The sequence below is a fragment of the Crocodylus porosus genome, unplaced genomic scaffold, assembly GCF_001723895.1.
Source record: "Crocodylus porosus isolate Cpor-Errol unplaced genomic scaffold, CroPor_comp1, whole genome shotgun sequence".
In the NCBI taxonomy this organism is placed as follows: domain Eukaryota; kingdom Metazoa; phylum Chordata; order Crocodylia; family Crocodylidae; genus Crocodylus; species Crocodylus porosus.
The window spans coordinates 79,791,737-79,819,517 of record NW_017728886.1 but is presented as its reverse complement, the minus strand read 5'-3'; the positions used below and the strand labels follow the sequence as shown (position 1 = coordinate 79,819,517).

At 40.1% G+C, this 27,781-nt stretch overlaps 1 protein-coding gene across 5 annotated transcripts in view; it reads right to left on the bottom strand.

The window, feature by feature from the left end:
• Positions 1–1,082: 1,082 nt before the first annotated feature.
• The window catches only part of TRAK1 (trafficking kinesin protein 1), a 91,030-nt gene continuing 64,331 nt past the window's right edge, over positions 1,083–27,781 (bottom strand). For 3 of the 5 annotated variants that reach the window (XM_019537437.1, XM_019537469.1, XM_019537453.1), the window contains 6 exons: positions 26,671–26,747; positions 24,722–24,958; positions 24,247–24,563; positions 20,422–20,751; positions 9,895–9,997; positions 1,083–3,925 (listed from right to left, as the gene is read on the bottom strand). In XM_019537437.1, the coding sequence (XP_019392982.1) occupies positions 3,127–3,925; positions 9,895–9,997; positions 20,422–20,751; positions 24,247–24,563; positions 24,722–24,958; positions 26,671–26,747 (1,863 nt within the window). In that variant the 3' untranslated portion in view covers positions 1,083–3,126. The remainder of the gene's footprint in view (positions 3,926–9,894; positions 9,998–20,421; positions 20,752–24,246; positions 24,564–24,721; positions 24,959–26,670; positions 26,748–27,781) is intronic. The other 2 variants (XM_019537443.1, XM_019537462.1) reach the window with 2 other exon arrangements.

Below are 27,781 nucleotides of genomic sequence, written 5' to 3'. Positions count from 1 at the left end.
CCAACCCACTCTTAATTCCATCACACAACTGGAACAGTGCAAACACCTTCTTGTTTATGCTTTTCCATTACTTCTAGGATTATCTGTATAAGTTGCAACTTCCTAAAGTCAGTCTTCTAAGGACAATCTCATTATTGTGCTCCTTTTCTCTGTATTCCTTCTGATCAATCAACATATTTCTGATTATGAGATTCCTACAACTGAACACAATTTCTGCTGGTGTCACAATGGACCAAAAGAGTTTGCTGTCTGCTTATTGACAGTAGGTCTCCATGTATGCAGCCTCTAATCACACTGGCCTTTTGTGCTTGTCATCATATTACATTGCAACATCCCATTTAATTGGACAGAATGCAAAGCCTCCCAAGTTGCCTTTGGCTTAACTGGCCTTGAAGTTTCTCCCTTCCCAATGAATATCTAGAATTGATATCATGTTCCCCTGCCCACAGATATTAGTTTGCATCTTTGAAGTTGAATCTCACTGCGATTTTCTGCTTGCCAGTCTTATTCGCCTACATCCATTTCTATTATTACTCAGTCCTCTCCGGTGCCTGTAGCTGCTTATTAATATGAACTGTAAAGTTTGCTAGCACGCTTAGTCCCCTTTATAAATCCAAAAAGAAGGTATTTAATAACAGGCCTGACAAAGGTCCCCTTGACTCATCTCAGTACTTTGCTTTTTAACTATCACCATTTATATCTCGTCCATATACAGGGGATGTTTATGCCCCACTCTAAACAATACACACTGTATAGAAGTCCAAGTTAACCCTTTTCCTAGAGTTATTACTTTACTGTTCAATTTTTTTAAATACAATTGTAGTCAGTTCCGTAGTTGGTTGAACAATAGCAGGAAAAGCAGTTCTATAGAATCACTTCACTTCTCAGACAATTGGTTACAAACCACATATTTTTCTATCAATGTTTTTGAACCAGGTCTCTCTCTAGCATAATTTACAAATTATACACATTATGGTTTGATTTGACTTCCATTTTGTGGCTATGTGAGAGTCACACATTCCGAGATGAAAGTATTAATCACCTTAAAAGCCCAGGATAAAGCTAAATAACAGACGACCAGGTAATTTTCATTTGATTTTATTGATATTCATCCGTGAAGAAATTTAAGTTCTCTCTTTCTGACATGTTACAATCATTTTTTTTTTTCTGGCGGTTGGATACTTCCTACTGTCTCTTTAAAGGCTAAGTAATACTTCCCAATTGCATGATAAAGTTTAACATTTTAAATTCTCATATGGTATTGCTTTTTCTCTCTGGGTACATAAAATGGTCCATATAAGTCTATGATGTTTCAGAAACAATTGTTATTCTATCTACTGTTTTAGAATACATTCAAATAAAAAGATACTTAAAGTTACTTGCAATAAGTGCACGCATACAACAGCAAATAGAGCTGATGACATTTTACTAAAACATTTTTAAGTTCATAGAATAAATAGAAGTCTTCAAAACACATGCAGTATTTGGATCATGTGTTTTCTCTCAAAATATCCTTAGTGTCCATTGCACTACTCTAGCATCTACCTCATCCAAAAAAACAAAACAAAACCAGAAACAAAAACAAAACACACCCATCTCTTGTCACAAAGACTAAAAGACAGTTCCATTTATACAATAAATGATCAGTGCTAATGATTTAGTAACAGTCTGGTACAAATGGCAATTCATGGCAGTTACAAGTAGTGCAGTATTGGTGGCAATAAATAAACTGGGTGCTTGAATTGCAAGGGGAAAAAAAAAGCAGATGCCAGAAGTTTAAAAAACAAACAAACTAGAAGCTGGTCTTGCTTTGGCTACGAAGTCAGCAATTTTTCGTCCATTTTTACTTCAAGAGCTATCGAATCTTATTACAAGCACCGAAACATAGAATTGGGACAGGCAGGGAGAAATATTCCAACATATGTTAGGTTCTTCTGACCAAAATCCAGACTGTTCCTTCTAGCAAGGTTGGACCTGTAGGAAAACAGGTTTCTCTGAAAACACAGTGAAAGACAGACAGACTCTCACCCAGAGTTACAAAACCACTTAACATTTGTGTATTCTTTACATATAAAAACTGTAGAGAAAACAGGCAAAAAGAAGCTCAGAAGTTGTTCTCTTTCACTTGTACCAATCTGCTACTAAATGCTTTTGTGGTTCTTCCCTGCATGGTATTTCACGGACACACCTTTTCCCAATACTGTTTAATATCGTTCTAAAAGAACACTGTATTTTCCAATCCATTCAGCTACTTTGGCTCCCAGAATGAGGCTGCCATGTTTCCTTATGAATCATGAACACTACTCTTTTAGGGATAGTTTGCAAGGTGTGTGTTTCAGTGTTAGCAATGGAACATAATATAAAGCATTTTCCCTTCCACAGTCCAGTGCAGCATCGGGGGGGGGGGAGGGCAGTGAAAAAAAGCCAACACAAAAGGTCACACAGAATATAGATGTGACAGGTGAAACAGCAGTAGTGGAAATGTGTCATTGTTTCAGGCACCCAGCAGACCTGCTGACCTCAAAAACATGGTTAGTTCAAGTTTTATGATGGGCGTGTGGTAGAAAGCAATAGAAGTCTCATTAGGTCAGGCATGCATTCAAATAGCCCAACACCACAAATGCAAAATGTAAGTAACAAATGCTGAACAGTGATTTTTAAAGCATTTAATGAAGTATAAATGCTCCCAGGCTCACAGGCGCCCTGTGTGCTGTTATTCAAAGTCTCAGGTATTAATCAATAATCCAGCAGCCTTGCTACGCTTTCCAACTGTCAAGTTAGCCTAGCTACAGAATTTCACTTTTCTTAGTTAGGATTTTTTTGTCTCTTTTTTTCAGTGCATCTTTAAAAATAACCCTTTCAAAAGGTTAGCAAGTTAAACCCTCAGTACAGCAAACTGCAGTGTTAAGAACATTTTGCAATCAGTTGACAGTAAAATAATCCAATTAGTTACAATATATCAGATTCAAGTACATATTTACACATTGTACAAATTTACACGCTTCTCCCATTAGGCACAAAGTTGATTTGTCAAACTCAGGAGGCAATGGAAGAAAAAACAAAAAGGATTGGAAAAGGAGGATTCCTGGTATCTGTTTAAAAGACAAGCCATAAAAATTAAATCCTTCACCGTAAACTAGTTTGCTTCGGTAGCTTGGCTCCCATGAGGATGCCTGAAGTGAGAGTTGCAGGGCCTTTCATCTGCATGCTGGAGCCCACCATAGTTGGGAAGCTCCGGTTCCTTCGAATGCCACTGTTCAGTTGAATGCCCCCAATGGCACTTGTTACAGCAGGGCAGCCCAAGGGTAGACCTTCTGGTGCCAGGCCTGTGGGAACAAAGGCCCTCACTGGTCCCTGTGCCCCACAGAGAAGAGGTCCCTGGTCATCGCTTAAGGAAGGAGCTTGTGATTGCCCTGAACTAACTACTTTGGCAATCCCGAACCGCTTCACTTTGTCCACAAGATTAAGGTTGGAGACAGACACATCAGTCTGACTCTCACTGTTCCTGATGTTCTTTTTATTTCTCACCTCCTTCAAAATGGAGCTGGCAGGTTTGGAAGCCAGGAAGTTGTCATAAGGTGGACTGGTGCACTTGAATTCAAAAGATGGAGGGGAGGAAGAGGGAGTCTGCATAGGGGAGTTTGGAGGAGTCGAAGGAATGATAGCCATTTTAGGAGAATATGTGGTCAGGAGAGTGCCCTTGCTAGCTCTGTCCCAGCTTTGTGGATTGTACACAGCTGCAGAGATCCCCCGTTCTTTAAGCAGCCACACCAGTCCCAAGGATGTGCTCATAGTAGTCGTTGATTCCCGGAGGTTAGTGAAGGATTCTGCCAAGCTTAAACGTCGAGGGGTGCACGGGGTGGCCACTGGTGTGCCTTTTAAATTGCTAACGCTGCCACAAGCTGGAGTAGGTGCTGTGTTAAGGCTGAAAATAAGAGAAGTTGAATTAATATCTTCTTAGAAATCACAATTTATGTAACAATTTTAGAAGATAAACAGGCCTTCCATTTCCAAGAATGCTTGAAAGATGGACCCAGAAATGTATCCTATATACAGTTTACATGACTTGCAAATTTTGTACTAGCAGCCATTCTCCAAGTGCAAAACTTTAAACACAATATTTGTCCAGGACAGTTGGATTAACAGTTTCCAAAATCCAAACCAACATTTGACACAATCTCAAATAAATAGTCTTAAATAGTTTGGCATCTACAGGCTTTGCTCACTGACTGCAAGGGGCCAAATAACTGACCCTAAAAATCCCAATTATTTCAATGAGAGAAGGATTAAATAAATGAGAGTTTACTACCAGCTGCTAAAAGACTGAGATGTGGCTAAGAGCCACAGCTTTGAACCTACTACACAAATGGCTACACTAATGCTTATGGCTCCAGCAATGCTGCCCTTCACTGTATGACAGGCTACAAATGATGGGAAGCAGAACCTATAACAGCAAGATTAGCTCAAGTGTAGCCTCTGTTCTAGCTGCTGCAGAAGTAGATGTAGCAAAGTGGCTGGAATTCAGCATTTTCATTGACATGCTTAGCTAGAATTATCCCCTTTGCATGTAGTGGAAAATGTGCAAAAAAACCCATTGTGGCTTGATTTTTAGGAGGTACTGAGCACTCACTGCCAGAGAAACTCCTACTAGAAACTCAGTACCTTTGGGGAAAACAGGTGGGAGGAAGGGACAGGGCAGGGAAAGAAAAAGAAAAAAGGAAAAAAAGCCATTCGCTACCAGTTGCTTGTTAGTTGAGTAATCGACAACTTGGTAGGAAATTAAATATGCAAAGACTTATTTGTATAGCTGTGATCCAAGAGTACTCCCCCTCCTCTCCACACCAAAATCAAAGCAACCTAGGCAATAGGCCAGAAGGTGGGAAATAAAAAGAAAAGCAGGAATGACTATACATTTCATATAAAAAAAAAAAAAAATCTGTGGATTAAAAACCATGTACCCCATGGCACTAATTCTGGTGCACTTCTTTCTCAGCTGCCAAGCCCTATCCCACGAATGAGGGCTGAACTCAACTTCCATTCCTAAAAAATTAACGGCACAATGGTGGCGAATGTTATATTTAGGTTCCTATGTGCTGAAATACCAATTCTTAAATTTATTGATGTTTAGTTCAGCGTTAGACTCAGCCCTCTCCAGCTCCACTAAGCTCTTGCCATCTCAGGAGAAGTTTTAGGTAACTAAATAACTTTACCTCTGTACGAGCCCTACTCAAAACCTGAAGTCAAAAGAACTGCCTGCTTTGGTTATTTACCATCCAAGACATGGTAACGTTGCAAATACAGACCTTCAATCAGGAGAATTTTAAAGTGACTCACAAACCTTAAAAAGTGATTTCCCAACCATTTTATGACTGCTGAATGCAGCCTCATTGGTCAGGTCTATGTGGGCAAAACTGGAGGTTTTAAGTCACATAGGCACAGTTTAACCTTTTTGTTTGAAAGATGTTGAACTGTATCCACAGAGACGGGCGGTGCCAGGGAGTGGAGTTCAGCTGAATTAAATTTAAAGTCTCATCTGCACTTGAGAGTCTATCAGAATAGCTATTCTGGTAAAACTCCAGGTGGAGGCAAGGCCTATGGTAACAAACTTCATGCTCTTTGTGCCCAGAGAGACAAAACACTAGGATTTGCCATGATTAGAGTTTGTAGTGAGGTTTTAACACAAGTTAATAGATTGCTAATGGACTCAAACTAAATTAACACTACAGGCAACCCCCACTTAGCACTCTTAATTGGTTCCTGAAAAAACAAGTGTTAAGTGAAACAAGTGTTGAGCAAACCAAAAGTATTTGATGGCGACCGCAATTGTTTTTAATGACCCAAGATGGTGACCAGGAGCGTTATAACAAAACTCACTGAGTGCTAGGTGAAATCAGGTATCAATTTAAAATGAGCGTTATAGTGAAATAATGCTAAGCAAAACAGCATTAAGCAGGGGTTGCCTGTACAAGTTTATACATTCCACGAACTTTTCTTCTTAGATGCCTAAGAGCTGTGGTACCACGTGACCTAATGCTAAATAATGCCTATTTAGCATTAGGCAAGCAATTAACTCGAGTTAAAAAACAGGACCAGACACTTTAATCCTGACATGTCGCAGAGCATGACAGGTTTTTAACTGGTTTGGGCAAAACATTTGTAAAGCACCAGTAATTCAAAGTCCTATTCCTTCCCTGTGGCCAAGCAGTTAAGTGAACAATCAGGGCCAGAGAAATTGTGTTGTGTACTGTCAGGAAAACAGTACATTCCCTGCGTAATATATAGGAATTCTCCACACATATACAACAGACTCCCCGGCTGCAACAAATGTAACATACAGCCAAGTACCATTGAAAGGTTTATCAGCTTTAATATTCCAATTTGACAGCTCTCAGCTGCCTGGGAAATTGATTTCCTTGCACCCCCTGGTGGCTTTTGCTGCAACCGAAACAGGCAATTTTCTTCCATGCTCTCACAGGCTTGGGAACAGTAGCAGGGGGAGGGCTCCTCATGGTAGCCAAGAAGGTAACACATGACCGCTGTAGCAGTGCACACACACACTTGGAAGGCAAGGCTGAGAACAAGGAGAGGTTAGTCAAGAATGTGTCTTTCTGCCACATAGTGAAGCTGCATCTCGTATCTGATTAGCTGATGGTGGCAACAATAAAGAGCGATGGACAAAAAGACAGTCACAACAATATACTGCCTCACTTGGCTAAAAACAGGGGTATCCATGCAGCTCTAAAAAGCTGAGGGAGGTGAGGGGGCAGAGAAGGGAGAAGAAGGAGAAAGTTCACTCATAAACTAATTTGTAAAGACTGGAACCAGAGACATTTTGGAAACTAGGGATGCCACTGATAATGGTCAAATTTAAGTGCTAATCAAATAAAACATACCAAAGAACATCCATAAAAATCTTTCTGGCCTTCCTGGATAACCATAGGTGCCAAGTCTGTGGGTGCTCAAGGGCTCAAACATCCACCAAAAAAATTAGCAGGTGCTCAGCACCCATAAGCCACAGCTGTTTTGGTTTTCTGTATTAAATCTCTGTGGCTGCTTGCAGATGTTTTAAAAAAAAAAAAAAAAAAAACCACCCCCCCCCCCCCCCAAAACTCACTTTACTGGAAGCAGCAGCACATTACTTCAACCCGACTCTGCAGCATCTGCAAAGATTGAGTGCTTATGCAGGGCTTCTTGGTGCTTTTAGTTAAAACTGAGTCAATCAGCTATTAGATAATAGCAACAAAAAAGGCCCACTAAAGCACCCGATCTTTATAGGCATTGGGTGAGCCAGGTTGATGTAATGTCCTGCCTCTTCTGGGCATGTGCAGTGCTCGGCTATCCCCTTCCCCCCAGCAAAAAAAAAGAACCCACCAGCAAAAAGCAAAGTCAGCCCTGATATGAATGACTATCTTTCCCCCTCTTTCCAACTCCCTGCTTTATTTCATTTTACTGTAACAGAGGTCATCATTTCTGCTACTTTACCAGCATAGATATACACTGAAGTCCAGAAAGGTATGAAAAGAACTGTTACAGTGGTATTATATTCCTGTATCACCTTAATTGGAAGGACTTTTCCCACCAAAATGAACTGCTTCAAGGCAGCCCAAATACACCCACAGGAAATAAAACAGAAGTAGACCCAAAATTAGCCTAAGTACCTCAACCTAGTGACAGCGCCAGGGTTAGGTTTAAGAAGATCAGCACCTTGCTTTGCTATATGAAATTTAGTCTGGTTAGAATGTAACCTGTGTTAGGATGTTAGGTTGAAATGCAACCGGTGGGGTAAATATCTAAGCTCTTTGGGTTAGCTGGTGCCACACACACTAGCATTCCTTCTACATGACCCTGCCAGCACAGAAACTGCTGGCAGTATTGCTCACCCCCTGCCACGCTGGGTCATAGTGTCTGCCCTATATCTCCTCTCAGCATAACGTGACATAATGCAGTTTCATCGTCCTCCTCACATGACCTGTGAAGAATCATTTATAGTTTAAGGAGTTCCCCCTCACCAACACCTCCGTCGATATCATCACATGTTTGTGACTATGTTACATACTGGGGTACCAATACCCCTGAAGATGGACTAAAATGAAGCTGAATTTAGTTCCCAGTTATAGCAAAATGGAAGTTTAGCAGCCAATGCAACCTCAGGGAGATAAATATGGACATAATGGAGAGCTCTTCTACATTGTCTACTTTCTAAAAAGAGGAGCTGCAGCAAAATAGAAGTACCTTATTTAAATAGGGGTACTAGAAGGGAAAGGTAACACCTTGGCTCTTTATTTATACCCCCCGGGGATAAATGCATAAACAGTCAGATCTGCCATCATATACTTGCACTTCTTTTCTAAATACTCATGCTCTACCATGTGTTCACAGTTAGCCATCATTTATCAAATGCCTCAAATATAGGTCACGTGCATTCAGCACCAGTTTGGTTCCCAAGCAATATCCTTCATTAATTTAGATCTTTGAAATAAATCTCGAATAAGGAAACATTAAGTACTCTCCCTTGTGGAGACTGGTGAAAGCTGAAGATGGTGGAAGGGTGTAAGCCTGCTATAACTGGAAAAAAAAAAGCGATGGCACAAGCTGGACCTCCAACTTGTTATGAAGGTATGCCACAAGGTCCAATTCTTTAATTTTCCTCGATAATCAAATCCTTAGTCCTTCTACAAAGACTAATCCTGTGCCTATCGGTGACCTCTGTTATAGCAGCCTGCTCAACAGTGACTAGACGGAGTCATCTCTTCATTTCAAATATTTACACTGATATATAGCAGGCAGCTCTCATCACGCTTTTAAGCCTGCATCAAATTGAACAGAGAATCAAAAAACATCCCTGCTTTTGAGCAAAACCCTTCCTTCGCTTGATCCAGATACTGCCAAATCATGTTCCAGAGATTGTGATGTCTCTGGAGCTGCTAAAATTTACTCCTGCCTGTTCTTGCCCCTGTGTATCAAATGTCAGATATTTTCAAATGGTTTCCCCAGCAAGGAGACTGCCACTCTTCACCTCTTTCTCTTCTTACTTAAATAATTAGTCCCTCAGTCTTCTCTCTGGGTGAAATTCACCCCTGTAGAACAAGAGAAAAATACTAAGTAAAAAGCAATTTTGAGGGCTTATATGGAAACCAAGGTCTCATGCTGGTCCTCTGCATGACAGCTAGTTTCACTGTGTGTAAACACACAAACTTGATACATCCAACTGATGTTCAGGTGCAAAGTGTGGGAAGCCCCTGGTTAAAATACTGTAGCAAATCAATGTAAATCTGCACCTCCTCCATTGTGATCCAGTTTTGACAAAGAAACAAGTCCCACACATGTGCTCTTGCATCAAATGCAAAACTTGTTTAGTCACTTTTTGGAACAAACTTATGGATGCTCTTAGGATCTTCAACTCAGGCAGAATCCTGAGAGCAGCCATGGACAACAGGCACCACTAATAGCAATCACTAGACATTTTTTTCCAGCCAGTTATATATGCATAGTAGGAGTGAATGAACAGGGTTTGTTACTTGATAGCTGTCCTGGGTTGCTGCAGAAGTGAGGTGGGTGCATTGTTCTTCATTTCTGATTCTTCCCCACATTTGAGCTACAAAACATAGATGCTAAAATATCTCCTTATTGGCTTATCAAAGCTAAATGCTCCACATATCCCTCTTAAAATTGGCTGAGATTTAGCAGAGAGTGTAAAGGGAGAAGAACACTTTGGAGATACGTTATAATTCTCCCCACTCCCAGAAAGGATAATCACCATTGTTACTTCTTTCCTTATGCCAGGGATTGGAGGCAAAAGCTTGCTAACCCCTGGCTTACACCATGACTTATTTCATCTCTCTGGGGGACTGTGACAAATCCTTGAACTCCTTTGGTGCCTCTAAAAGCCCTTACCTTGGAGTGACTCGTGTGAGCTCATCGGAGGGGTGCAGAATGCGGCAGGTGGTGAAGGTGAAGGTGGAGTTGGTTTGTGACATGCACTTCCCAGGATGATGTACTAAATTAAAAAAAAAAAGCAAATTCTTTGCATTTATACATAAAAGAAAAATAAAAAGGTCTGTGTGCTCATAAACAGATGCAAAAAGTGATGTGGTACCTGGACTGGATCAGTGCAAGGAAGGCAAACACACAAGCTCACTGAGTTATTGAAACTGGGAATCATTCTGCAAAGAGACAGTGAGCAAAGCTGGCCTGAAGTCAAGTAGGAAGCAGAGTAGAATTGCACCTTATAGACTAACCGAAGTAGATATAGACATATATCTACTTTGGTATAATAGATTTCATAGACATCAGGGCTGGAAGGGACCTTGCAAGATCATCAGGTCCAGCCCCCTGCCCAAGGGGCAGGAAGTCAGCTATGGTCAAAGGATCCCAGCAAGATAAGCATCCAAATGTTTCTTAAAAGAGTCCAGAGTAGGTGCTTGCACCACATCTGGGTGGAATCTGTTCCAGGCCTTGGAAGCTCAGACAGTAAAGAAGTTTTTCCTTATATCCAACCTAAAACAGTCTTGGAGGAATTTGTGACCATTGGACCTCGTCATCCCTTGGGGTGCTCTGGTGAACAGGTATTCCCCCAGGTTCTGACGCATACCCCTTAAGTACTTACAGGCAGCCATCAAATCACCCCCGAGCCTTTGCTTCTCCAGGCTGAAAAGTTCCATGGCTGTCAGTCTCTCCTCATAAGGCCTGATCTCTTGCCCTCTGATCATGCGCGTGGCTCTCCTCTGGACTCTCTCAAGCTTCTCCACATCCTTTTTGAATTGTGGAGCCCAGAATTGGATGCAGTACTCCAGTTGTGGCCTCACCAAGGCTGAGTACAATGGCAGGATGACTTCTTGGGACTTGCTCAAGAAGCATCAATGAATGCAAGCCAGAGTTTTGTTCACTTTACTGACTGCTCAATCACATTGGATGCTTATGCTCATCTTGTGGTCAATCATAACCCCTAAGTCTCTTTCAGCCATGGTGCCAGTAAGTGTAGCACTGCCAAGCCTATAAGTGTGATGTGGGTTTCTTCTGTCCCTCCCCTCCCCGCTCCCAAGGTGGAGCACCTTGCTCCTTGCATGCTTTGATTAGTCTATAAGGTGCAAATCTATCCTGCCTTCTACTAATTCTGCAAACCAGTATCCATAAATCTAGGACTTTGTTGCCTACACTTAAATATTTATTCAGTTTCCTACCATTGCTATCTCCAGTTCACCAGTGCTCTCAAATTGTGCTCAGAACAGATCTAGGTGACAACATACTTAAAATGCTAGAAGCCCAACAGACGCCTTGGTCTACAGCAAAAACTCTGAGGAAAAATGTAGCAAAAAATTTGCCTGCGTGGGCAAGGCCTAAAAGAATTAAATCCTGAAGACATGTGCATTTCAGCCTTCCTACCAATCCAGGCCAAAGGTATCTCATTACCTTTTATGTCAGTAATGGATCCAGCTATTCTGTGCAAACTAAAGATACAGAAACATTATTTGGAAAACTCTGGGATCTGTATATACTGTAAGTTATCATCAGCTTTTTCCCCTTTCACATCCATAAAGAATATCATTAAAAATTTTTGGATCCACTACTGTACATCTGTGACATGTACTCCACTACTGTACTCCCGTGCTTCCCAAAGACAGAATGACCTCAGCTGCAGAATATAGCAATTTTGAGCATTCAAAATGTGCACTATGATGAGTGTGGCCAAACATTTTTGGTACTTCCAATGGTTAATTTCATTTAAAAAATGATATCCTGGGGACAAATTAAAGATGAGATGATACAATTTATAGTAAATAATTAAGCACTCAAGCCAAAGATCTTAAGAGGAGAAATTTGGTAGGTTTTTTTTTTCTCTAAATAATTGCTATAAAATGCAGCTGTGGAATATAGTTCTTTGCAATGTAATTAGAAAGTTTAAGAGCCATGCAACTGAAAAGCTTGTTGAAGAACACAAAATAAGTTAAAGTACTACATCAAAGATATCATGATTGCATAGGTTCTTCTACTTCATAATTGAGCTTCTAAAAATAGTGGTGATCAAAACAACATGCACAGTAAAACACGTGTGTGATTTCCCCACCCATCATCCCCTCCCCAACCCCATGACACATTCCCCGAGTAGGTCACATGTTAATATTGCAGTATGCGACTACTCCACAGTTTGCACTGGCCAGACACACCATTCAGAACTTCCAGAGTGCTCAGCAATATGTAAAGCAAGTTTGAATTGTTGTTGTGTTTCCCTTCTTCATGTGACAGTCAAGTAGTCCTTAAAGACTATGGGAAAGCAACAGGTGCAAGAGGAAAAAAGCAGGGAATGGAAACAGAAGAAAGTTTCTAAGCATGTGACAAGTGATCACCAAGGAGCCGACTTCTCCATCCATTTAACAACAGAACACATTGCTGCATATTAAGGGAAGACTCTGGTATGTTTGTGATTAAATATACTGGAGTAGTATGTAAGCAAGCTTGACTGTTAGTACAATATTTAAGAAAAGCAACTACTTCACCTCCAGAAATGATCCTTGACAGAATCCAGTTGCTTTAGGAGATTAGCGTAAACCATGTAAATAGCTACTATATAAGGGAGCAAAGCCTAGCAATCATGATTCTCTGCACACTATAGAGATAAAATAAAAACTAAAAAAGGATCTCAAATAACTGGACATGAAAAGTTATTTGGACAAAACAAAGGATTTGAACGTAATCAAGTTGAAACAAAGCAGGTCTTGCTAGATGATGGAAGAGAACAGAACAAAGCAATGCTGATTTTAGATTATGAGCTCACCCCAATTATGCACATGGCTATGATATAATAATTGTATTCCCCTCCCTACTGATTGCAACACCCACTGCAGCAGACATCAATTGCACTTTCCCCACAGATTTGAAATGAGCACAGTGAAGATATATAGTTGCATTAGCAAAAGCAAAGCTCATTGTCATTAGTCTGTGAGATAGGAAAAGGCTGCTAAAAGTACAGAAATCATTGACCCCAGCAATAAGGAACAAATTTGAATGATCAGAGACATCAATTTCCAAAGCCACATTTTCAATCCTCAAAATACCACTAAGAAAATTTGAACCAGCCTCATATCCTCCTTCAGTCAGAGAAGTCTATCATTTGGCTGTTGCATTTTCCATCCTTTGAATGAAATATGAAGAAAGAGTAAGGACCCATTACTGCAAAACAACATGAAGAAAATGAAAGCCAGAGGTTTACCCCAGGCTAAATTATCCTACAGAAGAATGGACAGGTGTTGAGGTGGTAGAAATTCATGTGGAAATCAATGGAATTATGTAGGACTTACAACACCTAAGGATCTAGATTCCTATACTTCTTTAAAAAACTTTTCTGTAGATGTCATTAAATGAACAAAAAAAACCCTGCAGCCATAGCCAAGAGGAAAATCTCTCTCCAGTCTGTAGTACTAATCTCCTACCCATACCATAGCACAGATCCATAATTTTGATTTTATCCTAAGAATTCTGACTCATTCTGTTTCACATAGATTTCACTGGGACATCAACTTGTGTCCCTGAATATAACTATTTGTCTCATTTTCATTCCATTTCTTTTGGAAGTTCAATTCACAGCTAAAATTCATATTGGGAGGAAAACTGAGAAACTGAAAAATGCAATTTGTTTTACAAAGAAGAAAGAGTCAGAAAATTCTCTTTAAAACTAATATTTCATACATGCAAACACCAAGCCAACTCTTTGCCTCAAAGTTTGGATACATTTTCTCCTAGGTAATTTAAAAGGATGCAACTTTGCAGTACTGCTTTGAACCTTGATAGTTATAGTTTTAAAATCTTTGTTTTTCCTAAAAAATGTTGAAAAGGGAATTACATCTGATAATTAGCTATTGTATTCTTGCCTAAAAACATTCCAGGATCAAAACTAACTTACTAAATATACACATGCTATAGTGTTTTGCAACTACAGTAGGTATGTACCAGTGAGGACATACCTCTTTTTTTGTCCAACTCCTGATCTCCATTATGCTAAGGTTATTTATGTGTGAGGCTGCATTGAGCCAAACGCATCAGACAATCTTGAACTGTAAGCTAGTTGTTTGTCAAACCCATAGTCCTTCAGAAACAGTTACTGTACTGGAATACAACTCAGCTAGAAAGGCACAAAGACTTCAAGGGAGGCAGAGACCATGTTTGCTTGTATTTTGCCTTTAACTCAAGAATATACCATTTGGTCCAGAATTTCTTCTTTGGGCTTCTATTGATGAATGGATTTAGTCATTGGCTGGAGGGGGAGGCTCCTATCTCTGGCTGTTTTTCTTCAGAAACAGTTTTAAACTTACAGAGTCTAAAGGCAGTCATTCTTAATCAGGGTGCTATGAGACCCTTTTAAGGGTGCCTCAGGGTGCCATAAAATATTGGCACCATTAAGTGTGCAAACACCTACAAAATTTACAAGGTAAAGAGATTTATATTGGGAATCCAGAGCATCAAAAACATTCTGAGCTGCTGTGCTTGGAGTTCTTTGTAACAGAATAATTGCCCTATTATTTTTATGTAATCTATAAAGTAGTGATGGATACAAGAAACAGCATATAGGGGCCCTGCATCTAGCACTACTGTGTACCAACATCCACGATGCACAGAGCCCTTCAAAACTGCCTGCACGTAGGCTTTCTGGGGAGAAAAACATTTACAGTGTCATCACACAGCAGAGCAGAATGGATGTTTTCAGGGTATTTTCTAAACTCAGTATGACTCCCCCAGGCAATGGAAGATGGAAGCTTTGACACAAGAAAGAGAAAAGGGCCTCTGAGGGCTTACCTTCTCAATTGCTGGTGAAAGCCTGTGGTTTCCAGATGATGTCACAGAGAAACCAGAGATTCATAGACTGAAAACTTTTGGAAGGTGCAACAGGGACAAAATGGACCAGGCTGGAGTTTACAATGGTGCATAAGATGATATGCAAATATTTTACATCCCCTTAAGCATATTTTGCATTATAAACTAAAATAAATTTTATGGTAAAATGCTGCTTATGCATAACAAACACCATAAGTAAGATGTTTAGTTGAAATAGCTTGTTTCCAAAGCAATCAAGAATTTGTGATTAGTCCTTCAAAAACATGTATGCAAATACTTGAACTTTAAGCAAGTGAGAAATCCCAGAGGCTTTTGTTGAACCCTAATCATACCTCATACATCTTCAGTCACAACCTTCTCATAGCATTTTTTTAAGGAAGCATGCAATTAAGAAATAATGTTCACAGACAAGGGGAAGAGATAAAAACCATCAGTCAGCAACTTATTTAAGACAGCAGATACTCAAGTAAATTTGGTCAGCACAACAACTGTTCATCATTGATATCCGTGCCTCCTAGAAGGAACGTCTCTTTTGGTGCACCCTCTGTGAGCTCACAGCCTCCAAAACAGGCTCAACACCTTGTCAATCCAGGTCCTATATTTCAATGACAGGTCCTATATTTCAATGACACAACATTATTCCCAATGGATATCTTTTAAGAAATTTGTAAAAAGGAGAAAACTAATTTTCTTCTCTGGTGTGATACTGTCATTTTTACCAGGCTTACCACTTATTTTATCCTTAAGAGCTAAAACAGGTTTAAACTGAGCAACAATGGGTTTAAAGGAGAGAATTCATTTTAAAAATGGACTGTGATGGAAATACATTAGTTCTATAAGTGTACTAGTTTCACACGTTATTTGGGAGAGAATATGGCTAGGCTAAAATTGGCTAAGAGCTACCTTCCATAAAATAGCCAAACACAAGAATACAGTAAGAAAAGTTTCAGAATCTTATTATGGCTTCAACACGATTCTGTCCAGACTAGGTAACATGGACCAAATTCTACACGCTAACATTATCAGTCTTGAATATTAGCAGATCTTCTTGCAAAACGTACTTTGAAGTATTTATGCCATCATAAAAGATGACATTCATATATGCATCAACAGCTTGTTCTGAAAAGGGATTAATGTGTATTCTTTTCAATACTGCTGTTAATCTCCAGTGAGTGAATATACTGCCTTGCTAAAAACAAGACTTAAAGACATTAACTGGATGCTTTCACCATTTTAGACACTTGCTTTCAAGAAACCTTTAATTGTCAAGATTTTTAAAGAAATAACAGGCTGCATGAGCCTGATCCCAAAATTCTTTACTCATGTAATCTCATTTGAGTCCATGGAACTCCTTATCAGCAAAGAGTGCCACATCTGTCCCTACAGTCTCAAGCCTTCATACTATTCAGTACAATTCCTGAGCTGAACTTTAAATATTTAGCAGGGTGTGCCATTAAAGTTAATAGGACAACAAAGAATTCAAAGTCAGACATATTAAAAAGTGCTTTGTTGGTTTGGGACTTGGACAAGGAAATCCACAACTCAAAAAATACGTGTTGCATAACAGGGATAGAGTCAAGTTTTAGAACCGCAATTATGGACAGAATTACTTCAAAAGCAGTTTTGATGCATACATTACATTTTAACTTGACAGTAATCCTTGTACAACCCCACCATTTTAGGTACCTTAAAAACCCAGTGTAAATAAATACATGTTTTAAAGAATATATGTAGTTTCATAGTCTTGATTCTGCAGTATAAAGTTCAGTTCCCAGGTGATGCCTATGACCTGACAGTGAGCCAAAAGGTTACAGTGACTCTATAGATACTGCAGACAATCTTTGGGGAACTTTATGTTTAAACAAGGGTGCTGTATCATTTTTAAGGACTGCCAAGAATAACTGAAAGGAAGATACTTTCTGGGTTCCCCTCCCCATCTCCTCTTAAAGTGGGACTTACATTGGAAGGCAAGCAAGCTGAGAAAGAGCAATGTTGTCAATATTCAAATAAGAAATAGCTTTGAAAACTAGCCAAGTGCGAGAAGGAAATACCAATTATGAATGACCTTCTCTCATTTTTGCCAATCCTTTGGCTATGACATTTCCTGAAACACAAAACACATGAACTCTGTCCAAATGTACAAAGCCCCACTGTACCTTTTAATGAAGCACCCATCCCTACCTTTTCAGCATGAAAAACCCCTTTTTAATTTCTTCCAAGCAAGCCAGTACTCCTTGGAACTTTTCAGTAAGGACCACAATACCCATTTTAGCCCCCATTCTTGCACCAAACATGGTATCCACTCTTCTAGGGTTTACTTATGCTTCACTGCAGAAACTACTCCTTCAGCCATACTTTTTTCTTGAAGAGAAAACAGTCTTGTTTCACATGCTCACTGAGGTCTGGCACGTATGTTCTAAGGAATTTGGGGGAAGCTTAGCATCAGCTAAGGGCTTTATCCACATGTGTGATGAGATAGCAGGGGTTATATATGTTTGTACAATTTTTTATAGCAACAGCAGCATACTTAATGCAAACCCTTAATTCTGCTAGTCTAAGAAACATTAGGCAGCCTCCAAAGTACTGAATCTTTCTAATTCAAAGAAAAAGGTGGCATCAGTCTACCACTCCTTTATTTGAATGAGGCCATGGCAAATGCAAATCCAATAGGGATCTACTAGGGTGGGACAGAATATAACACACAAAGGGAAAGTGGTGGAAACATCTTTCACATCTCAAGGTTTGAAGGGATTATTTTCTTCCAGACTGAAGTTATTTATACCATTAATTTGGAAACGTGACAGCATGCCTCCACATCAGCAGAGGACTAAACTCAGCAGTGGGCAATTATTTGAGCTGGAAGGCCACTTAAGCAGTTTTGGTGAGCTGGCACAGGCTGGGTCAGCAACCCCCCCCACCCCCTCACAGCAGCTTACCAAAACACCTAAGTTAGCGGTTCCCAATCTGTGGTATGGGTACCACAAGTGGTACACAACCTGTCAGTGGTACACATTAACAGATTTATTATAGTTACTTTATATGAGAAAAATTTGATGGTGGTACTTAAGGCTGTATCATTTTAAATTGGCGGTGCACAATCTGTCACAGTTTGGGAACCACTGCCATAAGTGGTTCTGCCCTGCACTTGGCCAGGTGGATGCATTGGGGTGGCAGGCAGGTGGGGAATGGCATCTGAGAGTGAGACAAGCAGGCGGGGCTAAGGCTGGGATCAGGATTGTGGGGCCCATGACAGCACAGGGTTGGCCCTGTCACCACCCAGTGATCTTGGGGTCTCCATGAAGACTGGTCCAGGACCCATGCGGGCAGGATGTCCTTGGCCAGGTGGATGGGATGGGGCCATGGCACAGCGGGAAGCAGTGTTCGGGAGCAGCATGCAGGAGTAGGACAGGCAAGTGGGGCTGGAACCAGGATCATAGGGCAGGGTCAGGGCTGAGGGCAGAGCCAATCTGTTCCCGCTGTGCGCCTGCCTGTGGAACTGGCACCTGTCACACAGATATGAAAGCAGTAGATCATGGCTCTGCCCCAGGCCCTGTCCCCACCTGTTTCTTTGCCAGATACCACTCTCTGCCCCCCAAAAGGCCCTGTCCCATGTGTCCTGGGCCCAGTGCACACTGCCTGTGCAGGTCCCAAGCTGGTCTCCATGGAATCCTACCCACCTGCCTGCTCCGTCTGTCCGGCACCCCTGGCAGTCTGTTCACGGTGGATGGGCTGCAGTGTCTGGACAGCAGGGCTAGGTCCAGCAGCAGCTGTGGCAACTTGCACCTAAAAGGAGCTGCCTCTTCAAGGACTGCTGGGAAGTGAGTCCGGCTGCCATGCTGCCCGAGCTCCAGCCCCACTGCATACCTGGGGATGGAGGACCAGCTGCAAACACCCTGGCCCAGACTGGGTAGGGCCAAGGGGACCCACCATGGGCCAGATAAAAATCACTTGGCAGGCTGGATTCAGCTCACAGGCTGTATTTTGCCAACCCCTGACTTAGCTGCTGTCCAACTGAGGTCAACATGATTACTAGTAGGACTAACTCAGATGCTTAAGGTTTGGCTTTAACAATTTCTAAATTGGTGAACATGCAAAGACTGTCCTAAATAGTCCAAGTCTCCATGGCTAGAAAAGGAGAAGCCAGGGAGTATCTTGTTTCTAAATGATCTGAACTCAATTTGCAGAGAAAAGGGGAGCACGCATAAACACAGGCGCGCGCACGTGCACACACACACACACACACACACACACCTATGTACACACCCCCCAAAAAAATCTTTCCTACCACGTTTAATTACAGCCAGCATTCCAATATATACTTTTCTTCTTCAGAAGTCATACCAGTTATCAGACAATGCATTTCAAAAGGTTAAAGTCCATATCTGTATTTGGACAGAAGCTGCAAAAACTGAACACAAGAGAGTCTGATCCTATTATGATTTAGAGGAAGAACTGAAGCTTACATTCAACTCGGGGATGTGCTGAATGCCTCACTCCCATTCGTCTCAGTATGAGTTGAGAAGACTCAGCACTTCACAGAAAGTCCAAATCACCATTTAGGATGCAGAACTGAAGAGCTATTTATTTTCCATTGGTTGCACACTTGTAATATAATTTCATTTCAGGAAATAAGTTCCCCCAATATAAATCAGACACTTTTGATGGAACCCTAGTATTGGCCAGGGCTGGTACTAGTAAAAAAAATTTGCGTAATTATTAAACCACAAAAAAGTAAAACAGTACATTTTTCTCCAAATTGGAATCCATGTTAAGAAAAACTCTATGTAAAATAAGCTCCTTAAATCTACATTGTGAGGCTACATAGCTATGAACTCTGAGACACGGCTGATAAAATGTAACATGTACAGTTCATATGACTAAGTGATTTAGTGCTAAGCCCCAAGATGCTTTAAGTTCAGAGGATGGAATTTAGGAATGGTTTGGTGCAATGGAGACTTATTACTGCTTCTTTGGTATGGAAAATCCCTTTAATTCTTTTACTAGAGACAGCCTTTATGGGGTAAACTTAAAGAAATGCAAACTTTAGTAATTGTAAACTTAATTTGTGAATTCTTGTACTTAAATTTCTCAGGGGAGGCATATTCACTAGTTTCCAAGGAAAATTAACTTAGGTTAATTTTTTTTTAAACATAATTTACTTCTGGAGGGTCCTTCTTTCTCAAAAAGAATTCAAGGAGAATGGTACCTTCACTTTTGGACACAGAAAAACATTAAAGTATTTGTATTATACACACAATGTACACTATACATACCATACCCTGAAGAAATATTACAAAGCCTAGTCTTTTTCAATCATACAGATAAATTAATTCCTTTTAGCAGCCTTCTCTTATCAAAATATAGGAATACATTAGCCATGTGCCTTAAAAAAGGTAAAACAATTTAAAGGATTTTAGGGAAAGATTTTTGAGCTAATGTTAGAATGGATATGCTTTAATTAACAAACACGTTAACGTGCAGAAGCTGCACATAAAGCGACACTATGGATGCTGCTCTGGAGAGATGCAAGAATGGCCCAGTAATCAATATCCTGTAAAGATGTCAGTTTTACTGGACTTAATGAGTTTCCCTCACCAGACCCCTCATCACCGGCAGTCGTGGAGTCCTGCATCTCCTCTGTGAAAGCCTGAGACTGGCTTGGATTATTCTTGCTGTCTGAAACAGTCACTTGTGCTTGTGACCTCTCACCTGAGGTCTCTGTGTGCTGAACTGGCGTCGAGGTAGTTAGGCCCTTGTAAGAAATGTCACCTGTCTCATCTTCCTCAAAGTCATTAAGGCAGTACACTTCATCCACGTCAAGGTCCAGAGTTCTGAAGCCCTTAGTGACAACCCCAGGCCTTGGGTCCAAAATTCCCCCAAGGTGGGGCTGAGCGAGCTGCTGCCAATGATGCAGAGTGGCAGAACCTTTAAAGAGGAACAAAACAGAAAACAGCAACCAACCAAAGTCAGCCAGTGAGTTCTGGGTAGTTCTTTCCTCAACTAAATACCTGGACATTCTTATTTAATTCGTCTAGTCAAATCCCAGTCCCAGTATAGTTTTGCAACTACTACTTCTAGATTTTGTTTTTATAAAATTTTGTCTTATGACAAAAAGAATTGTGGCTTTTAGACATGTCTAGGCTTACTAAATACACTGGTCACATAAAAAAAGCAACCTAGACATATGCAGCCGGTCAAAATGGGACCCACCCACAAGCCTGTTCCCTAAATTCTTCTCCACTATAAGGAGGTACTACTCTTTCCCATCAGTGCATCATCTATGCCACTGGGACTAACCAGAAGTGAAAAGAAGTGTACATTTAAACTACATGCTAATCAACACAATGGAAAAAGCTCAGAAAAGAGCATTGAGTATTTTTGTGCTAAACTGAAATAGAAAAGGGTGATAAGAAGATACCAGAATATACTACCAGTGACTAATGGCAAGGGATAGCAATTATCTAGAGATCTCTAGATAACTACATCAAGAACAGGCAAACAAAACAGATTACATTCATGACCTATTAATCAAGGTATTTTATAGCTCCTGCACTACTAGAATTCATTAATTCATAAACATATTCTACTGTACCTGTAGCTTCATCCTTGGGAGAGTAATATTTAGGGTGTGAAAAAGGCACATTTTAAAGACAGCAATATTCAAAATGACAATAAACCAGAAGTAGTCACCACATTATGCATCAGTTCTGGGGTTCTAACTATGGGCCTCATCCTACATCCACAGAAATTAGTGGAAGACTTGATGATGACTTATTTGGAAGGCAGATTAAACCATATATTAAAAGCATATGAACCCCCTAAAACTGCATTCTGACCAGTCCACATCAATATTTTATAGTATTTAAGATTGTTTCAAGTTCATGATAAAAATGCACTTAACTGGCAACACTAGTTAGAAAAACAAAAAACCTTTTGCCAAAGCACAGCACTCCTTCGCTTAATGCAGTGTAGCACAATGTGTGATGGTGCTGTGGCACTTAAAAACAGTTTTTGGTATCCAACATGCAAACCTAAACGATAATATTACAGGGCCACTGCCCTTCAGAAATTAATTGAAGACATTTAAATATGTTTGTAGAATGAGATTCTAGAAGCATAATCGATAATAAGCAGCTAAATGAAATATATTGTGAATAGCAGGAGGCCACTTGGGACTTGGAAATACAGAAAGGGAATAAATTAATTCTTGATTTAGGGTCATCAAAATCCATAGCCTCCACCATAAAGGAATCCAGGAGCACAGTGTATTAAAATGCACATTTTGGATTTCTATCATAAAAAATCATGATGGAAATATATTGCAATACAAAAGATACATCTTTGAAGTGACTGCATTACCAAAACATTTCTATTTTGAACTTTTGAAGTGGAATATAAGATGTACATTGGCCTAACCCTGGCCTTCTGTACAAGGGTAAAATGTCAAATGTCATTAAGAAAATATACAGCATTGACAAAAGCCAACCAAACATCCTTCTCTCCCCTTATTAATTACTGTTTTTCCAAAGAATGAGTTTTATTTTGTGCTCCTAAATAGACATACTATTGCAGGAGGCAAGGAACAGACAGTGGTGGGTTCTTTCTGCTGGGATTAGTACTTTTAATGCCAGAAAAACTCTTTTTTTTTAAAAAACAGAAACAAACTTCCTATTGCAACTCTATAATCTTATTAGGGCTTCACTAAACGGGGGCAAGTAGAATCAAGAGGGTAAAAGAGCAAGACTGTAAAAACAGACATGGGTGAACTAAAATATTGATTAGCTTTAATCATTGATACAGTTATTTAAAGTAACTCCTTTGGAAAGTCTGAAGCAATTTGATGCATCTTTAGCATAAGGGTGAAAGGGAACAAAGAAATAGCATGGAGGCTTCATCATTGGCAGCTGGGTACTGGAAGGCTCAGCCAAGCTCAAGTTAACATTTTACTAGTGTTGGATGTGAAGAATCATGTAGTGTGATGCACAAGGGGTATGCGTGTAAAGAAAGAAAGAGGGAGAATTAAAGCTAGATTTTAAAAAAAGAAAAAAACAACATGATGCAAAGCAGAGAGTCATACTATTCACCTGATTGTTGATAAAACACCTTTCCCCTACACCCAAAAAGATTAAGAGACACCAAGAGAAAAGTCTTCCACCACTATCCAAGTGTTTCTAATGGTAAGTTTGCTGTTTCAAAGGGAAAAACACACTACCACAGCGAGAAGTGGATTTGTACAGCAACACTAATAACATCACTACCAAACTTTGATGAAGGCAGAGTGGAATATTTACACTAGAGAAGAGTTATCCAGTATTTGGTCCACTGGTATTTCAAACCCCCTAATCTCAAGTTGTTGTTTTTTTTAAATAACCTAGCCTGAATCACAAATTATATTTATTGGTTTTTAAACATGGCAAATATGATAGTTTTTCAACAGTGAACAGATGCTAAGATGTGGCAACTCAACAGTGAATATGTACCAGAAAGTAACATGTTTCAAAATAAAAAGTGGGTCAATAGGACATGAAACAAAACTGAGAAAAAGTTAAAAATAGAAAGAAAAAAAAAAAAAGACAGACAGGTAGATAAATCAGGAAAACTGAAAGAATTTATTGAAGGGAAAAAAAACCCTGAAGAAATAGTTGGATGACAAACCTCTTACAATGTCAGCAACCAATAAATGTTAAGTATAATTGAACTGTCCCTTTCCTAAAGCAATACAAGAACTTCATGTGGTTACTATTTGAAAATAATCACAAAAATGAGAAATGATAACCATCATTGCTATGGCTAGCCACACGAACAGACAGAAGCAGTTTTTCCACATTCTTCCAAGTCAAACCCCACCCCCCCCACAAACAATTCTTTCTCCTCTGAAATACGTGTGAGAAATGCACTTCAAATGATTTCTGTTTATTTATAATAAAGGAAATGCTAAAAACTAACTAATGAAATCAGTTTGTTCATAAGCCTTTCTGTAATCCTGCTAACACATATTTAACTCTAAGTAGTTCTGTCATGTGCAAACTGTTTGCAGGATTGGATCCTGATGCAATAATTGATTTTAATTCCTAGTGCAACTCTGATAAATTTAGATCTTTTCATAACTTTCTTTCCCAGGTGTGAAAAGTTAGTAGCAGGGTTCATTTTGGATACAGAACTGTTTCACTGAAATACTTCGATCTATAGCATATTCTACCCTCTAAGGTGTGGTTTCTTCATTTTTATGCAATGAATGCCCTTTTAGGTTTACAGAAACTTTTTTTGTGTGTTAAAAGATTTCAAACCAGCAACGTGGATTGCTATCTCTAAAGTAAAAGGAGTATGTATTACAGAGGTTGCCTGCTTTCTGGTGATGGATAAGAGACCACAGACAGTCACTTAGAAGAACAGATAAAGGCCGAGGCCCTTTATTATCACCTTCTAGGGGCTTCACAATCTGAAGCTTCTCTGGAAGATAGGAGCGACTGCTGATGGACATTCCTGAATAGCCAGTGAATTCTGAAAACCTGGAGTGCATTCCCAGTGACATGATACTTTCTGTTGGAGTAATGGAACCACTATGGAGTTCGCCTTTCTCCGCCAGTTCCCGCAACTTCCTTTCCTGCTCTTCTTCAAAGAACTTCCTCTCTGAGAGGTAATTCTCTCGCCGAAGGGACAGTCTTCGTAGGGCAGTCTCCAGGTCACTAGAGCCTGGGGTTCCTGGGGTTCCAGGCTTCTTAGTTTTATCTTCATTTCTAAATGCAAGAGGAAAAAAGATGAGCTAGTCATTCTTTAAAATGTAGGCCACTGTATCAACCTGTATGATAGAGATAAATTGAGAGAAGAAATGTGAAACTGCTTTGCTTGCTTCTTATTTATTAGAAAACAATAAATCAACCTGGCTAGTACTGACCCATTGTCAGAAGACTCCGTTTCTAGAATGATGCTATTGGTTTTGTTGTCTATCACAATGTTGGAGATGTCTCCTCCATAAAAGCTGGAACGTGGAGTGCTGATGCAGCTAGAAATGACTGAGTTCATAGCAGAAGACTGATTGGAGCCTGGGATATTCATTGGAGATGGAGTCATGGATCTCTGCTTGACAACCTGGTTTATATTTTTCACAGTCTCAAAGACTCGCTTCTGATGACTGATAAACATACACATAGTTAGTAACCATGCCACAAAACAATGTTTTAGCCTTAATACAGAAGCAAATAATTAATTACTACCTAATTACCAGTTACCCAGCGTATATGGTTTCAACAGCATGTTAAAAGCTTATTGTATTTTGGATCTGAAATTTGCAAGAATTGGCCGTCCAAAACATGACATGTTAAAATAATATTCAGTTGTTAATGGAAGCCCCTCATTATTCCAAAACACAGTACAATTCTGGCACACAAAGACACTCGGGAAATTTTGTTTCAAATGAAAAAATAAAAGAGGTAACTTTTAAAGCAGATTACTTAGACCACACCAAACCCCTGTGTGCACACTCAGATTGAGATAATGGACTTGCCACTTTTAGAACTTTATTCACTGCAAAATGGTACAAGTTAAAAATTGAATGAACTCTCTTTTCATAAATAAGAGTGTACACACATTTAGTTTAATCTAAACGTTAATCTGGATTTACCCTTTTGAGTATCCCCATATACAGAAACCCTACATTTTGGCCTTTGGAAACCACAATGTTTTTTCCAATCTAGTTATTTTATATGCAGGCATTAAAGGCATGCTGTCAAAATGGCTAAGTTTCAGTTCTGCCTTATTTTTAAAGGTCGCCCTCTTTCCGCCCGCCCCTTTGCCACCACCAGTTATCCTGATTTTGTAACAGTTTTTGTTCATGTGCTTCAAAAGAAAGATAAGGGAGGTATTTTAACTAGCCTTTTCTTATAAAACAAACCTGCCTCAAATAGCATCTTCCAAGAATCCTCATCCCATGGTGAAGTCAGCACTATTACCACCATTTAAGTTACTTTTGAAGAAAACAGTACTCTACTAGGGACTCCCCCAAGCTCTTTGATCAAACTTCCTTCCAAACTCCCCAGTTCAGCTATTTAGTCCGTCTTCCATAAAACCAGTAGTGATGCATTGTTATGGTAAATCTACATAGCTAATATTATTACTGTGCCAGGTAGTGGCATGATTAGAGTTTGGTCTTGCCCAACCTGCTAACCTAACCTGAACAAAGCTTTAATGCGGATATAGCATAATTTAAGTCTTATGTATGCAAGCGAGCCCAAGCTATAGCAAATGCCTTTATGGGCTATCATAACCAATAGATACGGTTACATTTGCTGGACAAATAGGTCTTAGACCACTAGCCTTGCCAATGTTACTTAAGTAACTGCAGATAAGAATGAACTTGTAAACTTAAGATGTACAACAACTGACAAATCAGTTTCAACCCACAACCTTTCTGGACATCATGCTCCTTAAATTTGAAGATAAGTCAATTTGTTTAATTTGGATTTTAACACTCCTGAAAAGTGTCAGGTAGCTTCAATGAAGAGCAGAGTCCTTTATCCACAGCAAGGAAAGCTCTCTCAGAACACTATATCAATGTACCTCTTTTGACCTAAGGGAACCATTTCTAGGGAGGAAAGTTTAGTTCAGTTTCCATGCTGCTGCTCTTCTTGGGGATGAGGATGAGGGGACTAGCCAGGGTGAAAACTTAGGTTCAACTATAGTGACAGCAGTGGTTAGGACAACAGTCCAACTAGAAATAGGATTTAGAGCACTTCCCATGTCATCTTGGGAAAGGGACACCATTTCCTTGCAAATTCATTAATTTCAGGCACAGATCAACTCCATCAATCTTTTACTGAATTTAGGAACCAATCACACTGATCGTACACTAAGTCAGGAGAGTCGGGCTCATCCAGGTGGAGTTCTTTCCTCATTGACCCTTCTATCTCTGCTGCCAAAGAGTCCTGCCAAACAAGAAAAAACTTATCATACCACTGATTAACAGCCCCATAATTCAGCAATTTTTCTGACAAGAACATGCACGCATGCACGCACACAATTCTAAAATTAAAAACTGACTAGCTCATAGACCAACAAAGAAATCTGAATGCCAGATACAATATCAAGTACTACTTTTTTTAGTTCCACGGAGTTTACTCAACATTACTACAGCCACCCCACCCTTCTGCAGCTTTTAAAGGTCTGATAAGTACTTTCCATGTGTACCTGGTCTCAGTTAATTGCCCAGTTAAGCAGTTAATTGCATGAAACCTATAAGGTGTAGAGAGGGCCCATCACACATACAATTATGCCTAAATTCTTTCTTCATATTCTGCCTTTAAAACATAATAACTACCCCAAAACAATACCTAACTCATCATTTATTATTACTGCTTTGTTAGGGCATTTGTAGATGAGATGGGGGTTTAATTTTCCCTAAACTGAAGCGGTGTTTTTAAAAAAACAACACTTCAATTTAGGGAGAAGTAAACCCCTGTTTCCTGTACACCTGTGTCCTTAGATGCCGTCGGGGAGAGGAGAGCAAGCTGCCGGCGGGCTGAGGTGTCCCTAAGCTGGGGCGGGCAACGACTGGTGCTTCCTTCCACTGTAGTAGTGCCCCTGCTGACCCGGAGCACCGACCCACAGGCACCTGGTTCGGGCAGTGCCGGGGGCAACGCAGCTGTGGAGGGAAGCACTAGGCCTCCGCGCAGTTCAGGCAGACTCCGGTGAAGGGAAAAAAAAAAAAAGATCAGACTCACCACTTTTTTTTTTTCCCCCTTCAGTGCAGCTTGCCTTCCCGGTCTGCCTGCTGTGGCTGCCTGCACAGCCTCTGAGCAGCATACAGCCTGACGCTTCCCTCCATGGCAATATGGAAGCAAACTAAAACAAACAAACTCCTGGGAGGTGTTTTAGTTTGCTGCACCCCAAAGTCATTTCATAGTTTCATAGTTTGAAGGGTTGGAAGGGACCTGAGCAGATCATCAAGTCCGACCCCCTG